The sequence below is a fragment of the Pleurodeles waltl genome, chromosome 1_2 (genome assembly GCF_031143425.1).
Source record: "Pleurodeles waltl isolate 20211129_DDA chromosome 1_2, aPleWal1.hap1.20221129, whole genome shotgun sequence".
Taxonomy (NCBI): domain Eukaryota; kingdom Metazoa; phylum Chordata; class Amphibia; order Caudata; family Salamandridae; genus Pleurodeles; species Pleurodeles waltl.
This window is the reverse complement of record NC_090437.1, coordinates 98,516,128-98,532,902: the sequence shown is the minus strand read 5'-3', so window position 1 is coordinate 98,532,902 and position 16,775 is coordinate 98,516,128. Positions and strand designations below refer to the sequence as shown.

Here is a 16,775-nt window from a genome sequence, read left to right as displayed (position 1 = left end):
TCGCTATTTCTGATTCGCAAAATGCAATGTATCATATTTGGGATTCGGTAATAGCGATTTCTTAAAAATTGCAAATGCTATTACTGAATCGCAAATTGCGATACCGGCCCCCATTCAAATATATGGGCCTGTCGGCCCATATTTGCGAATATTTTGCATGTCCCTAATTGCAAATTCCTAACTGGAATTCGCAATTTTGGGAAATGCAAAGTGCTGGGGGCCTAATGCCCCCTCTGCTGCACCCCAAAACATTTTTTAACAACATGTAAGGTGCACACATGCCAAAAGGGCATGTGTGCTTTACATGTAAATTTAAAAAATGCATTTTTAAAATTTGCACATAGTTACCACCAAGTTCAACTTGGTGGTTATAGCGATTCCTCAATGCCCAATTCGCTTTAAGGAATTGCTTCATACATGTGCTTTAGAAATCGCAAATAAGGATACCTTATTTGTGATTTCTTATTTAGAGAGTCACAATTTGCGACTCTCTAAACAGGGTCGCAATTTTAAGGAATCGCTATTTTAGCAATTCCCTGAAATTGCATTCAGAATGCCTTTGATACATTCTGAAAGGGTTTTTTGCATTCGCAAATGGGCATTTGCACCGTTTGCAAATGCAAAAAGCTTTGATACATCTGGCCCTTAGTAAAGTTGATTTTAAGATTGTGTGTTTGAAAATGCCACTTTTAGAAAGTGAGCATTTTCTTGCTTATACCATTTCTGTGACTCTGCCTGTTTGTGGATTCCCTGTCTGGGTCAGTTTGACAGTTGGGCTGGTTGCTCCTCACATTAGACAGTGACAATAAGGGAGCTGGGGTGTAGTCGGCATTTCCTGATGAGCCATCTGTGCTAGGAGGGAGGGGAGGAGTGGTCAGTTACACCTGAAAGGGCTGTGCCTGTCCTCACACAATGCCGTCTCTGACCCCCTGGTGAGTGTCTGGGGCCTGGCCTGGGAAAGGCAGGATTTCACATTCAAAAGAGACTTTGCTTTGAAGTAGGCCTACTTCAAAGGAGAAATTGTGTATAAGAAGGGCACCCAAAACCACAGACTTTAGAACACTTCTGGAAACAAGAGGAACCTCTGCCTGGAGAAGAGCTGAAGAGCTGAGGAGAAGTGCTGCCCTGCCTGTGACTGTGCTTTGTGGAGCCATCCTGCAGTTGCTGCTTCTGCCAGAGTAAGAGGGCAAAGACTGGATTTTGTGTGCCTTCCATCTTGTGAAGTAATTTCCAAGGGCTTGATTTAGATCTTGCCTCCTGTTTGAAGTCTCAGGGACAGCAAAGACTTCTCTCTGCCAGCACCTGGAGTCTCTGGAGAGATTCCTGCTCTGACAAGTGGTGCCCTATCCAGTCCCTGGGCCCTTGAAAGGAAAGCTGGTGGAAATTCAAGGAAATCGACATCGGACGACTTCGGACCGACAGTGCTGCTGATTCCGGTTATGCCGCCTGCAACCGACTCCGTGATCTTTGCTGGAACGCGACGACCTTCGCAGGCCCGACTCCGCTACAGCCCCGCTGAAGTCTGCGACTCCGTGGAAGTCTCCGCGCCAAGTTGTGATCGACGCCGTTCGAAGTGCGCGGATTCAAAGTTTCGCACAGATTTCCCCGACTTCGCGCATCGACTTGTTTTCACTCTTCACCAAAGGTACTGTACTTGGGGGTCTACGCGACTCCGTGTCCGGCTTGTTGGGAACGACTCAGTCACGACGCCGTGTTAACACCTCATACCAGCATTTTGTGTTTATAAGCGCTATTTTGGGGTTTAATCTTTAAAAATTCATAACTTGACTTGTGTATGTTGGATTTTTGTCGTTTTGGTCTTGTTTTGTTTAGATAACTATTTCCTATTTTTCTAAACTGGTGACGTGTCATTTTGTAGTGTTTTCATTAGGTTACTGTGTGTTTTGCTACACATACTTTACAGCTAGCACTCTGAAGTAAAGCCTACTGCTCTGCCAAGCTACCAAGGGGGTAAACCGGGGTTAGCTGAGGGTGATTCTCTTTTACCATGACTAGAGTGAGGGTCCTTGCTTGAAACAGGGGGTAACCTGACTGTCAACCAAAGACCCATTCTAACATTGGTGATCAACGGTAGGGATTTGGACTTGTATTTGTACTTGACATACAGTGATTAAGTGTACACTACTGTTTGAGTTCAGACCACATACTACTTGTTTGGTGATCTTTTGCTTTTTCTCTTAAGGACTCCTTTTTGTTCTACTTCCATGATTTTGCTGATCCCTTGACTGATTCTTTTTACTTCATTGGGAACTTATTTTCTGCCTTTGGAACTTTGCACTTGTGACCATCATGTCTCAATCTGGAGATGCAACAGCTGGAGCTGTCTTTGAAATAGAGAAACTGAAAGAGTACTCAGTTGCTCATTTGAAGCAGTTCCTTAAAGATCTTGACTGTCCCACTGAGAGCTCCACCAGGGAGTGGGAGCTGCAAAAGGCACAGAGGGCCTGGGTGACAGTCAAGGAGGCTGGAGGGCACACAGAGGAGGAGGATGTGGATGGGGGAAGTGCAGAAGATACACAGTGGTGTAGTGGAGGTACCTGTTACGGCTGGGGGGAGGGTCCCCAGGATGGGTAGCAGGGTGTCACCCAAGGGTCTGACTCCTGAAGAGTTACAGGACAGACAGCCAGAGAGGGCTCACCGGTTGAAGTTCAAGGAGTTGAGGATGCGAAGAGCGAAGGAGTTGGAAGAAAGGAGGAGGGACTTGGAGATCAAAAAGAGGATTTGGGCTTATGAGCTCAAAATGAAGGAGCTGGAAGTCATGAGGGCTGAGTCCAGCTGGAATGGTGGCAGCAACGATTTTATATCCAGTGCTGCTGAAGAAGTGCACATGCCCAGAGATGTGGTGCCCTAGTTGAAGGAGGGAGTTAACACACACCAGGAGGTTCAGGGGTATGAGGTAGCTCCAGTGATGCGCAGGGTCCCTGAGGTGGATTAGGGAACTGGGATGGGGAGTCATATTCCTATTGGTGGAGGGACACTCTACTGACTCTAGGTGAGAGTGACAGGGAGAGGGGTTCCCCCCAGGTAGAAGTTCTGGTTATGGAGTATGAATACATCCCAGAAGAGTGTGGGTTGAGTGTCAGGGACAGTAAGGTACTGTCTCACCAGTCTCAGGAGGGTGACGTGGGGTGCTTTTTCAAAGCAGAGTCACTGGATGGTTGGGTGAAGGGTACTTTGGTAAATTCATGTGAGGGCTGAGTGATGTAATTGCTGGAGAGCATATGTCTAGTCCTTATTTTTCAGAGCTATGCCAACACCAGGTGGAGTGTGAGTTCTCTGACCCCAGGGAACTTACACTGGAGGCAGACCTTTGGGTGAGTACCAGAGAGTCTGAAGAGGCATTTGGGGGGGTGCCTGAGAGGAGTGGTCTAGGTATTTCCCAACCAGGTGAGGTAGGGAAGGATTGTAGTGTCCCAGGTCGGTCCCAGTGTAGTGGGATGGGTGAAGGACCCCATGTCCAGTCTCAGAGGAGAAGGAATGGGGATGGGCTGAGGCCCACGGTGCCTGAGATCCAGTCCCAGGTCCTGGAGGGTTCCATGAGAGAACACCAGGAGCGGAGCCTAGCCTGTACCCTAGGGCCATCTGTTGAGGGAGTTAAGTTAAGCCTACTCCTCTGCCAAGCTACCAAGGGGGTAAGCAGGGGTTAGCTGAGAGTGATTCTCTTTTACCCTGACTAGAGTGAGGGTCCTTGCTTGAACAGGGGGTAACCTGACTGTCAACCAAAAGACCCCATTTCTAACACAGACCATCAAACCAGTCTAGGTAAATCCGTTTGGCACTAAGGTGTAAGCCTGTACAGATGACATTGCAATAATAACACCAGATCCATATACCACTATGCCGAAGGTTGAGAAACTGGCTGAGGAATTTAGGAGAAACTTTGGTTATCTACTCAATAAGGAAAACACGCAAATTGTCTGCACAGCCAATATTGATTTGAGTAATACCTGTAGGGTGGATGTTGCTACATAACTAGGCATTAAGATAACATCTAAGTTTAAATCTTTATACCAGATCAACCTTAATCCTTTAATAAGTAATATGAGCTTTGACTTATGGCGTATTAATAGCTTAAATTTAGCCCTGGTAAGAAGGTGTAACATTGAAAATGTTGGTTTTGCCCAAGGTGCTGTATTTATTTCGAACCATACCTCTTGAATTGGATAAGTCTCATCTCCGAAAATTTGATTCAATATGTATTAATTTTATGTGGCAGTACAACAAGATCTGGCAGGCCCTCAAATTCTTAAGTCACCCACGAGAGCATGGAGGTTGGGCAGTTCCCAACTTTCTATTTTACTAATGGTCTGCCCTTCTTCAGCAGATGGTGGTTTTGATTTTAGTAGAAAGGGGTAGATCAATGGACTTCGTACGATTTATGAGTTAGCACTTGGGAGTTCGGCACACGGTTATCTTCCTATGAAAAAAGTGAGGTTCAAGACTCTGGTTGTGTCCTGGAGGGTCTGGAAGAAGGTTTGTAAATTAATGGGTACTAAACGATTTAATGTTTTTTTGGTTTTCTTTTGCATTTTCCAGCAATATCCTATGATCTTTTTGGGCAGCAATAGGAGTTACCCTGCCTCAATAAATTAGGTGATCTTTATCTAACTGAACAGCTATCTGCATTTTCTGAGTTGCAGTAGGAATATGGGTTAGGTGATATGACCTTCTTTAAATGCCTTCAGATAAGAGATTGTATTGGGAAAATTGCACAGAGTACTTTCTCGCTGGAAAGAGTTTCCCTTTTAAACGTCATTCTAGGTTTGGGGTGTAAAATAGGGCACGTGTATTTTACTCTGATCAATACTGTGGTTCCTGATGACCTAAATCATCAGGAGGATTATTGGGCACAAACATTAGTTGAGGACGCTGTGGGTATGCAGACATCAATTAGTATAGGGATCAAAATTCTTCTCTCATCTAATTTGAGGGCCCAACATTTTAAAACAATATTTAGATTGTACTTTACTCTGGTCAAGCTGTTTGTCTGGTGTAAGAGAGTGGACGATAAGTGCGTTAGATGTGGGAAGGTACCAGCGCACACACCACATATGTTTTATAGCTGTGAGAAACATCAGCTGTTCAAGGGAGAGATAGAGTCCTTTTCGTGGAATCTTTTTGGGAGAATGATCTCTTTAACGCCTGCCATGATGCTTTTTGGATATGACCACCGTCACAAGAGAGATCTGGGCCAAGTTTATTTTATTTGTATTTCTATGACTCTGACTCGCCTCCTTATTGCAACTATCTGGAAAAGTGTTGAACCCCCTACATTTCAGCAGTGGTTTGGACCTTTGTTTAATATATAAAATCTTGGAAGATCACTGTATAATTGTAAGGGAAGAAACACTAGGAGACTAGGTAAAAAGGTTTGCTCAAATTGGATCAATGGCTTTCCAACTAACTTGGATATGATGACTGGCTTGCTGCTCAGTAAGTCATGATTGGGATTTGTGTAGATGCTGGCCAAAGTGTGAACAGATGGTGCTATTTCAGTATGAATTATATTTGGAATTAATAGTCTGATATCACTTCCATTATAATCAATTGAATATGTGATGTCTATTGTTGAATGAATTTTGTTGTAATTTACCACATGTATGGAATGATCTTTCGTATGTGTCCATGTTTGACTGTTTGGGATTTAATATGAAAAAAATTTAAAAAAAGGAAGGAATCCGAGAGGATCACAGGTTGATGGAAGGAAATAATCTTTGATCAAAGAGTCAATAAATAGTAAAGTCATTCACACCTTAAATATCTATTTGCCTATATTATTTACATATATTATTTTATGTGTATGAAAGGTCTTGTTGGCTGATCTGAGAATGGCGTGATGAATGTAACCTTGAATTACCTGGCATAATTTAGCTTTGTTATTAACATTTTCTAGAATCCCCCATTTGCCCTTTACAGGCAGTTACAGCAGAGGTAAGTCAATTTTAAGTAAATTTTTATTGCCTTGTATATATACTCTAAATAGGGTGGTTGCCACATCCACCAATTCTTGATGGATTTTCACAAACCCCATCCACCAAACTCAGAAGAATCCCCTGGGTCTTTCTGTTGATGTAAATATCTGGGAAGTTAGAGGGTGGGCAGCCCTGACATTTATGAATCAGATGGTTGTCTGATCCAGTTGGAATCATATGACATCTGATATAGACTTCTAGCTGCTGATTCCTTAACTTAGAATTCCCCATCGTCAGCATGGAATCTGGAATTTTTGCTGAGCATTACCCTTGCGCTCGCCATCGGTTGGCGTCATTTGGATCTGTGTGCCCTCGGCGGCGTCGTTGGAGCCATTTGTAACGTCACGGTCGCCTATAAAGGCACCACCAGGCACACGTACATCAGTTCTTTTCCTTCTACAGCAGTTAGCGCAGATCCGAAATCAAGCTACCCTCTATCTTTTTTTTATAGTCTTTATTCGACCTTTTTGTCAAAGATTTTTTGCTAGTCTGGGATGTCATCTAGGAAGACGAGGTTCAAGCCGTGCGGCGCCTGCCACCGCACCATGTTGGTGACGGACCCCATAAGGTATGACTCTGGTGGCTGGACCGAGACCATGACTTGAAGTTGTGTTTTGACTGCCGGGCCATGGCTCCGAAAGCTTTGAGGGAGCGGTCCCTGAAACTCATGGCGGCCCGGGGGTTAATGTCAGTCAGCGCAACTCCTTGGAGGTCATGGTCCCAGTCGAGGAGAAGGTCGTGGGACCTCTCCACGAGCCCCAAGTCCTCTTCATCTCACTCAAGATCCTCCAGGCACTCAGGGAAGAGGCACGAGAAGAAGAAGTCCAAGCAGACTTTGACTTCACCTCGTCCGTCGGCTGATGAGGCGAGTGGGGAACTTTGACGTTCCGAGCACAGTTACGATGCCAGGGTTGACTTTGAGTCTCCCCCCCCCCCCTTTCTGGGAGCCGGAGCAACCTCCGCTCAAGTCAAGGAGTTTTACAAGGCCGTACATCTCGTATTTGAGCGGGATGCCCCCGCTGGTGCACCTTCAGGCCCCGCAGGGTCGCAGAGGCTCCATCAGGTTCCACGCTGGCTGCTTCAGTGCAGATGGGGGGCTCCTTGATCCGATATCAGATCCAGAACGACGCCGAGTCCGCACAGTCGCCATCCTCTGGTGTCGTTCCAGATGTCGACGGTCCCCATGCCACCGGCGCCCACCGATGGTGCAAACCCCATCCTCATACCCGATGAGCCAGAATGGTGTCATATGGCGCTGATTCGGGTGCCGACAGCGCCATCAGGGGCCAGATTATTGCCTGAGTCTTAGTATGATTAACCAGGCATTGGTGAGGAATGGGAGTTAGGAGAAGTGAGTGGACTGGACACCTCTACATATACTGGCATGCTCTCACCTCTTACTGTGGCTTTGGAGGAGGGAGCGTCTTATGCTATGGTTGTGCGTAGGGCAGCTGACGTCTTGGACCTAGATCAGCCTACTGTGCCAATCAGGACTAACCTCCTGATGGAGGTGCTTCAGCCGGTGGTTACCACATCGGAACCAATGTTACCCTTTAATGAAGCCTCACTGATGTCCTGCTGGGGATGTGGTCCAGACCCAGCACAGGGGCTCCTGTAAATAGAACAGTTGGCCGCTGCAATCGCCCAGCTCCAAATGATCTTAGCTTCCTCACCCAACATCCCACCCCAGAGAGCTTGGTGGTCCAAACCTCCACTTCCCATGGCACCTTCCCTTCCAGCAAAACTAGACTTGGCATCTCAAATTTCCATCAAGAATTGATATGCTGTTTTATAAGACCGACCTTCACTTAAAAGAGGGGCTTTAAATACTTTTTCCTGCCTTCAATATAAACATTTACAAAAGATAACCACATGTAGTGTGGATTGAGATGTTACATTATCAAAAGGGCATTTAATGTCCTTAGGTGCCTACTTAGAGCCAGTTGGAAATGCTACCAGATGGTGGAAAATTGAAACCTAATCAATTAAGATCTATGATGTGAATTATGAACCCATCTCAGGTAATGTTGGAGTCAATACAAAGTTTGTTAAGATGTGTATAGCACAACTGTCAGTTTTGTCTCTGCCTTACCAGTATCAACCTGGCTTAGGGTTTCCATGGCTAAGTGCTTCATAGTGTTTTTTGGGAATCATGCTATATCCCCCGGGCTCTCCCACAAATTCATGTTATCATCTATGATATATAGGGCCTTCTTAATTTCAGAAAGCCAAGGTATCTTGTGTGCTTGGTCTAATGACATACAGACTCTTATAATGTCCTGAGTTAAAATAGCTATGTTTTTGGACCAGACTGAATGCCAGAGTAACAGTGGTCTCAATGCAGTTTTAGCTGCTATCGGCTGTAAACCTAGTTCTTGTTGAATAATGGTGCTGGGGGTTGATTTTGAAACCACTAACAGCCTTCTTCGGAATTTGACATCTTGGACTTGCAGGATGGTACTATCCCCTAAACCCCAGATTGTCGCCCCATATTTAGCAGCAGAAATTGTGTTGGCATTCTATAATATAATTTTGTGTGGTATATGTTTAGACCCTAATTTAGCTGCAAATCTGTAAATGGCCTTGCTGGTCCAGGCCATATTGGTGACAGGCTTCTTTTTGTGTTTTCCAGTCCCCATTCTCTGAAAATCTAAGGCCTAAGTAGTTAAAATGCTTTGTGCTTGTGATTCTAACTCTTTTCAAAAAGCACAGGTAGGCTCTCTTAACAGTGCTCCTTTGAAAGGGGTTGGGCTAGCAATAAACACAGCTTAAAGTTTTATCAAAGATTGGCACATTCCCATTTCATTGAAGCAGTTAAAACCAAAAGTGTGATCTTTCTCACTTGAAAAATGTTTTCTCAGGAGCAGAGCACGAATTTCACGAAATGAATACTAAAAATGTCTTCATAGGGACACTATTTTTGTAATACCCAGGGCAAAAGCAAAAATTGTCCCTATACAGCCATTTACCATTGTATAGTTTCCTGCAAAAAACAATTTTTTGCCAATTGCCGCAATGTAATTAATTGCCAATTGTAATATTCACCTCTCCATGAGAGTGCCTTTTCTTGGCACTGGGCTTCTCTGGAAATAATGACGTATAAGTGAGTTCATTAATTATAAGTGCAGTAATACTAAGGGTAAGGATAATGCACACTTGCAGGATAATAATACTTCAAACAACAGGTGTTTCTATAACCCAACCCAATATTCTTTATTGTTTCAACCTCTAAGGATTAACAACAGAATCAACCTCAAGAGATTTATATGTATTGCACACAAACATCTGCACCTCATGCAGTAACTTGCTAGGATGAGAATGAGGCTAACTTGGGAGACCTTTTACTCTTAAATGCTATAGAGCCAATATCTCAACACTAAATGACATTTCTTGTATGAATACATGCTAACCAAAGTTGAATATTTGAAAACCTTGAGGGTAAAACATACAAAAAACTCATAATATACTTAAATAGCTTTTTTCACTTAAACCTAATTCACATTTAGGGCCTTTTTATGAGTTTGGCGGTCTTGAGACCGCCAAACTCGTGGTGGTGGTCAGACTGCCGTACTCCTGGCGATCTGACCACCAGATTACAACCCTGGTAGTTAGACTACAAGAGGACACCTGCCACTGCCATGATCACGGAGCCCAACAGGGTGGCAGCGGTCGGAGTCGTGGTCAGCCACTTACAGTGCTGACTTCAGCCCCGCCACGCTGATCACAAGTCCACTTTCTGCCAACCTTTTCATGGCGGGGTCCCCGTCATGAAAAGGCTGGTGGAAAGGCAGTGCTGGGGGTACCAGGGCCATGTCATGGGCAGTGCAGAGGCTCCCTTGCCTAGCACCCTTAGAATGTGCACTGTCTGCTACTTCTGCCCTAAGGTAACTATAACTCACACCCTCACCATGCACTGCTAATTACCCCACAAATTACGGCACTCATGACATCTTTGATAACATCATTGTTAATATCACTGTAATATTTGTAGTAACATTTTTGATGAAAAAACTGTGCATGGTGGGGGTGATAGTTATAGTTACCTTAGGGCATGAGTTATAATTACTTGAGATAACTCTAGCTCTAACTGTTGAATTTCTTTGGTTTTGTATGTTTAAAATGTGAGCCTAACTATAACGTCTCTCAAACCTTTGTTTTCTTCACTTCAGTGAATATATATATATATATATATATATATATATGTATGTATAGGTATTGCATAGTTATGTATATAGTGCACATACATTTACTAATCTTCTATCACGTTTTTTAATGTGAATTTGAATTCTGCTTTATTTTCTGTTGATTATAACATCTTACTCTCTTTATATTACACCTTTGATCTTGTTAATCATGTGTTAAGTATGTCTTAATCTTAGTTACACTTTGAAGCTGGACCCCTGAAATTTGCTCGTGCATGACAGTCAATAAATTGAATTTCTTAATTTACTTTTGCTAATTGCGGAAAAAAGACTCGGTTTTATAAAAATAAATAAAAGCTGCTTGAAAGCCAGTTAAATTAATATTGGCTGCAACTGAAGCCAGTGTTTATCTCATTGATCATTTTTGAAGAAATAATTTCTTTAAAAATATTAGCACAGTGGACTAAATCGCCACAGGTTTGGTGAATAATGGACAGATATTACCATATTACATTTCTGTAAAAGTGTTGCTTATTAATATTGCAAGTATGTTTCCACAGTGCCCTCCTTTGTGTTCATCAGTTATGATTTCTGGTTTGGTTGTTGGGTGGGGAAAGTGGGTTTGAGAGTGTTGATTTCCTGTTTTTAATTGACAAAATGTCCTCCGGGTTGCAGGCATAACATTTACTGTTTTTTATTTAAATGGCAATATAGAAAACTGAGCAATAAAAGAAATATTGGGGCAAGCTCAACACATTGCACGAGAAAGGGATCATGTACAGTGACGGAATTGTGTCTAGCATTCAGTTTTTATCTGTGATACTTTCTCTATTGTTTTTTTGTCTCCTAGAAGTTACTAAATGTCTTTGCTCTTCCACAAGGGTTTTGTGGCTTTTAGATGCTGCTGAAAAACAATTGATACGTTTGGTGTCTACTTGTAGAGATTATAAAGTATTGATGATGAAAGAAGAGTTTTTATGTGTGAGTAGATAATACTTTGGCATCAACATGTAAAATCGTAAGTGTTTAGCAATCTTTGAGTAATTTACCAAATTTGGTAGAGTCACGTCAATGGCATTAGCAAAGTAAAAGGTTATCCACAATTCTGTTAAATTGCTATATTTATACTTCTTATTTTGATAGTGCCCCTTCTGAGGCTTTTAGATCCTTTAGTAAATTTTCTCTTACAGCTTTATTACTTTATGTCACATTTTATTGAATCTAGGTTAGAAGAATGTTTCTTTTTATGCTACAGGTTTGCTAGAGACTTTTCATAATAATAATGGTCTTCTTGATGAAATTCAAAAGTGCCTTGAGGCTTACTTGGAATCAAAGAGAGTTATCTTTCCTCGGTAAGTAGAAAAAAACAATGAAATTAATATGCTCCTCGATTGGTAGATGTATTTCCTTCTTGAATGTGAGATAGCAACCCTAGTAAACAGTTTTGCATTTTTTCTATCTTAGTTTCAAAAATCATGAATGCTGTACTTGTTCTGACTTTTTACAGTAATTGATTTGTGTAATATTCGTAATTACTTCAGATAAGTGCAGTAAATGTATTTCAAGTGAAGAGGACAATGCATATAAGCAATAAATGTGCCCTGATTCCAGCTAGGAGAAATAAAGAAAAGTAATAATTTGCCAAACAAATGATCAAGCAAGATAAGTTAATTTGTTTATACAACACTGTGAAATTTACTGCACTCAGAATGCCCAATTCATCTCTAAAGTGCTATTGCAGGAGTGGGTTCACATGGGGCAAGGTGGTGGGAGTAACCAGAGTTTATGTATGTGACAAAGAGATTAGTTCTGAGACCACCAGAGGGATTGGCTTGGTTGTGGTAAAGATACTGTCAGTAGAACATGAAGCTGTTGAAAGATTTTTCCAATAGCTCCAGGTCCATGTGCGTGATCAGGGTGAGAGGGCGGTCGCAGGCAGTAGTGTTCAGGGTTGCCCCATTTGAAAGGTGTTGAGGTTATGATGACAGTCTTCAGAGCCTGATGATGTGAGAGAGTAAGGGTGCAAGGGTGTGCCCAGCATCACTTAATTAAGTCCTCTACTCCTATCAGATATGGAAAAGAAAATGCCATTTCAGCAAATCAGGTGCCCAGAATTCGGAGGCGGTTCAAGGAATAAACCCTTGTCTATTCTGCAGCAAGTGCACTGTAAGGAAATCCACTGAGCACAAGTCACTGAAGCTTAGAAAAAGGGAACAATCAGAACTTGAGGGGTGGGTTCAGAGAAGGAGCAAACCCAAGTAAGGGATAAATTAGCTGAGGACTGACCCATAGATGCTACAAAATGCAGACAGGAAATAAAGGAATGAATGAATGAATAGCTGGACAAACAAGTGACTGGAAATTTTGAAACACAGTTTTCCTGTTCATTGTTTTCAGAGGAGGCCAGTGACACATCCTAAATAGAGCATCGGCCATTAAAAAATCGCTTCGCTAAGGAATTCATGAAAATAGAATCATCACTTCTAGACACCTCAGGATGAATGTGCTGGGATACTGCTGGGGAGGAGCCCTTATAAGACACATAGGTTTGCACTAGCAACCACTCACCATAAAACCATGTAGGGTTCACCGAACCCTAATGGTGGATTCCAAAACATGCTCTTTGGGACTATCTATTAAGACACTTGAGCCCTCAACAACTGATCACTGCATCTTGCCTATGCCTTTGTGTGCCAAGCCCATGGGTGATAAACTTCAAAAGGTGTTAGATACTTTCCTCAGAGCATCTCTGTCCCAGTACTTTCCAGCTGATGAGTGTAAGGTCAGAGGCACCTTTAATCTACAGTGTTGTGTGTCATGTTGGTTGTCTGCAAATAACCATGACTTACTTTCTGTTGTTAGTGAAAACCATTTTGCATAATCGATCTACACTTCTTCATATGATTTATATTCTTACTATGATTTGTACTTTGTAAAGTTAGTTTTACAAAAGATACACATTTGTTATGTTATGTTAATGCTGCTTGCGTAACTCTTTAAACCATTATTATGGCTCTGTTTGATTGTTTGCAGGTAGTAATTTATTCAGTGTTTAGTTTACAAATGGTTCTTGTAGGCCAACATGAAAGTAAAAAACAGTTCAATCTAATAAAGTCTGCTGTGTTATCTTATGTGTATGTCTGCATATATGGGTAGATGTGCCAATGATCAGCTCCATCTTTGTCTGTATTGGAACGTGTTTCAATTATCAATGAAATGCATTCCAAAATATACAGCCATAAAATATTATCTATAATATCATGTGGATCAGTTTATACTTCTCACATTCCAATTTTGGTATATTATATGCTCATTTAAAGTTGTATATGTTTTGCATTGGACAGGTTCTACTTTTTATCAAATGATGAACTGCTGGAGATTTTGGCTCAGACCCGCAATCCTCAAGCTGTTCAGCCTCATTTGAGGAAATGCTTTGACTCCATTTCCAGGCTACAATTTGCTGAAGTAAAGCCTTCTGAGGGAGATCCTACCACAGCTGGAGAGCAAGAAAAGGTGTTCACAAATGATATATTAGCAATGCTGTCACCTGAGGGAGAGCGGGTAAGACTGTTGTTATCTAATGTCAATTTGTGAGTGTGCGTAGGAGCCATGCCATGGCTTCAGTAGCACAGTATCCATCTTGAAACCTGATAAAAAATGTTTTTGTCTGCTGCTATTACATGCTCGATGGTATGGTGATGCAGAATTTGTTTTGTATGGTGTAACAAAAGTGCTTCTGCATGAAAATAGTAGTTGAGTTGCAATAACAAAGAAACCCATCAACACAACACTGCAGCCCAAAACTCACTTGAGCCTTAGATGGTGGCATGACTAAAATATGTTAATAATAAATAATAACAATATTTATAGTTGATATTACAGTCTATTGATGTTGATCCTTCAGTAGAACCGATATTCAAGATGCCTGTGGGGTTCAACAGACAATAAGTAGGTGCCTCTAACTGTTTTTGAAAAGTATGCAAAGTAGAAATCAATTTTAAAAAGCATAGCACCAACTTTAGATCTGACAATGCAAACTGCAGACAAAGACATTGTCTACAACAGTTGTTCAAAATGAGACCCAGCTTTTTGCACTTTGACAATGCAGTAAAGGACACAATTTGAGATCTCAGCACCTGTATTATATTTAAGATGCACTGCTCCTGTCTGCACTAAAGCACACATTCAATTGGGTGTGCCAGCTTAAAAACAGCCCAATTAGTCCTAATAGAGTGAATTTGTTGGACTCTGCAGGTGCAAACTTTGGTTTGCACTGAGATTAGCATATTAGTGAAAACAGTGGACCAGCTATTGTAACCCACTGAGGCAGCAGACCTAGCCTCACATTTAAATGAGGGCAGGGATTGCCTGCAGGTGGGTGCATTGAATGACTGCACCCACCTGCAGGTCCTTGGGATCCCCCATATGTCCTCCAAAGAGGCACCCTTGGCAGAGGGACACTGACAGTACGGCCATTATCCCCTCCCAACAGCTGCTGTGCCTCTAAGTCCAGGTCTGTAATGTGGAGTGGGTGCCGAGGCAAAGTGTTTACTCAGGTATATGGGAAACACCCTCATGTAAATGCGTAAAACACCTCTTATGACTGAGCTAATGCAAAATGTGTGCCAGTGTAATCCTATTATAGAAAGACCACACACGTATCTGTGATCCTTTCTACAATATCAAAGTGCACCGGTGGTGTGAAAAGCAGGCATAAACACCAGTTTTGCCTGGGGTACTTTCTGTAATATGACCCCTGAAAAAGTATTTTTTTTCTTGCTGGCTCTTTTACAGTTCATAGAAAATACAGACTTGCAACTGGACAGGCTTGTTATTTTTATGATTGCACAATCACGTGTACAAATACGATTATGAAACTCAAACCTCTTGATTTCTCAACTATAACACCAGAACGGGAATCAAAAATGGTGAGCATTTTAATCTTCTGGTCCGTAAGTGCTAAGGCCAGTAACTTTTGCCTCTATTATTAGCATTTTCTCTGTAATATACTGAAAAGAACAGTAAACGTATTCCTTGAGAAAAGCCTACATCATTGAAACAGGCTGTACAGGATTGGTACAGTTGTTATAACTTCATCACTTTTTTTTTAAGCTTAAAAGCTTTATTTAGAAGAAATAACACATGCACAGCTCTATACAAAAGTGTTTATCACCCACATTGCAACCTAAAATAAGTGTAAGAACAAAAGTAAAGAATAAAGATGAAGAAATTAATTATTTCTGTTTTAAAAAATTATAGAAGAAAAAGTCATGAACAGGAGCAATCATGACATTAAATGGTTACAAGTGGTAGAACGTTGGGGGAGAAGAACTGTTGGATCTGATAGAGACTTCTAGCTGCAGCTTCCTTACCATAGAATTCCCTGGCATCAGCTTCGAATCCGGAGTTTTTTTTTTCTGAGCAGTACCCTGCGCGCGCACCGTTGGATGCCGTCGTTCGGATCCGCGTGCGTCGACCAGCTCCGCGTCACCCAAAAGGCCAGATAAGCCCAAAGGGCAGTTGCCTAGAAGATGCAAAAGAGAGGCTAGTCCGCATCCACGATATCAATTAATTTGCAGTCGCCATCTTGGAATGTCCATAACTCTGTTCCTCGAAACCAAATCAGTCAGAAACGACGAGACCGATCCTTCTAAATGTTATCATTCAATTTGTGGTCGCCATCTTAGAGTGTTGGCAGCTGTGTGGTTTGCCAATAACAAATCGATCAAATTCAGATCGAAACAAACTTGGACCTAATATTTTGCGTGTAAAGAGAAAAGAGAATTACCACGTGTCCTCCTTAAGTCATGCTAGAAATATTTCTCCATATGACGAGAGAATATCCAGAATGAAATTGGTATATCAGAGTTACACTCAGAAAATCGGTAACTATAGCTATCTTTTTGTCTGATATCAAATTTGTTTTAGTCATATCAAAAAGATGTAGTCAAAATCGTTTATGAGTGCAAATCACCTATCCAATATATCAATTCATAGTTGTCAACGAAAAAGTATGATATAGTGTGAATATACGAAAATCAGAGATCCACCAATTAGATAGATGTCCATTAGTAAAAGTGAGGGGTAAGTGTCACGCCCACTATGTTATAAGAAGGTATTGTGTATAGAGGGAAGACAGGATCCAAGAAGTAATACATCATATAAGTCATGTGACATATGTTTTAGATATACAAGTATCTACTCCATTGATTGTTAACACATATGTTGATCATTCATAGCACATTGCACAAACAGTTCTAATAAAAAAAAAATCAGACCATATAGAATCATAGAAAATAATGCATTTTGTGATCAATATTCATTCCCATTCGTATGCTTTTTAACCTAAGTATCCATTTCGCCTCGTTTCTTCTAAGTTCCAGCTCACGATTTCCTCCTCTAGGATGTACCTGTGTCTGACTGATGCCCATGTATTTCAGCCTCGGGACTTCTATTCTAGAGTGTTCCCTACTAACATGGCGCACTATAGGTGACAGTGGGTCATTATTTCTCAGTGCACGTATATGTTCTTGAATCCTCTCCTTTAGGGGTCTGATCGTACTCCCCACATAGATCTTTCCACATTCGCATATTAGTATGTAGACTAAATATTTGGTATTACAATTGATGAAGTCTTGAA

General features: G+C 41.7%; 1 protein-coding gene across 2 annotated transcripts in view; it reads left to right on the top strand.

Annotated features, from left to right (window-relative positions):
* Positions 1-16,775, top strand: part of DNAH6 (dynein axonemal heavy chain 6) — a 1,211,389-nt gene that overhangs the window by 336,284 nt on the left and 858,330 nt on the right. For both annotated transcript variants that reach the window (XM_069236637.1, XM_069236634.1), the window contains exons 23-24: positions 11,391-11,487; positions 13,480-13,696. In XM_069236637.1, coding sequence (XP_069092738.1) covers positions 11,391-11,487; positions 13,480-13,696 — 314 coding nt within the window. The remainder of the gene's footprint in view (positions 1-11,390; positions 11,488-13,479; positions 13,697-16,775) is intronic.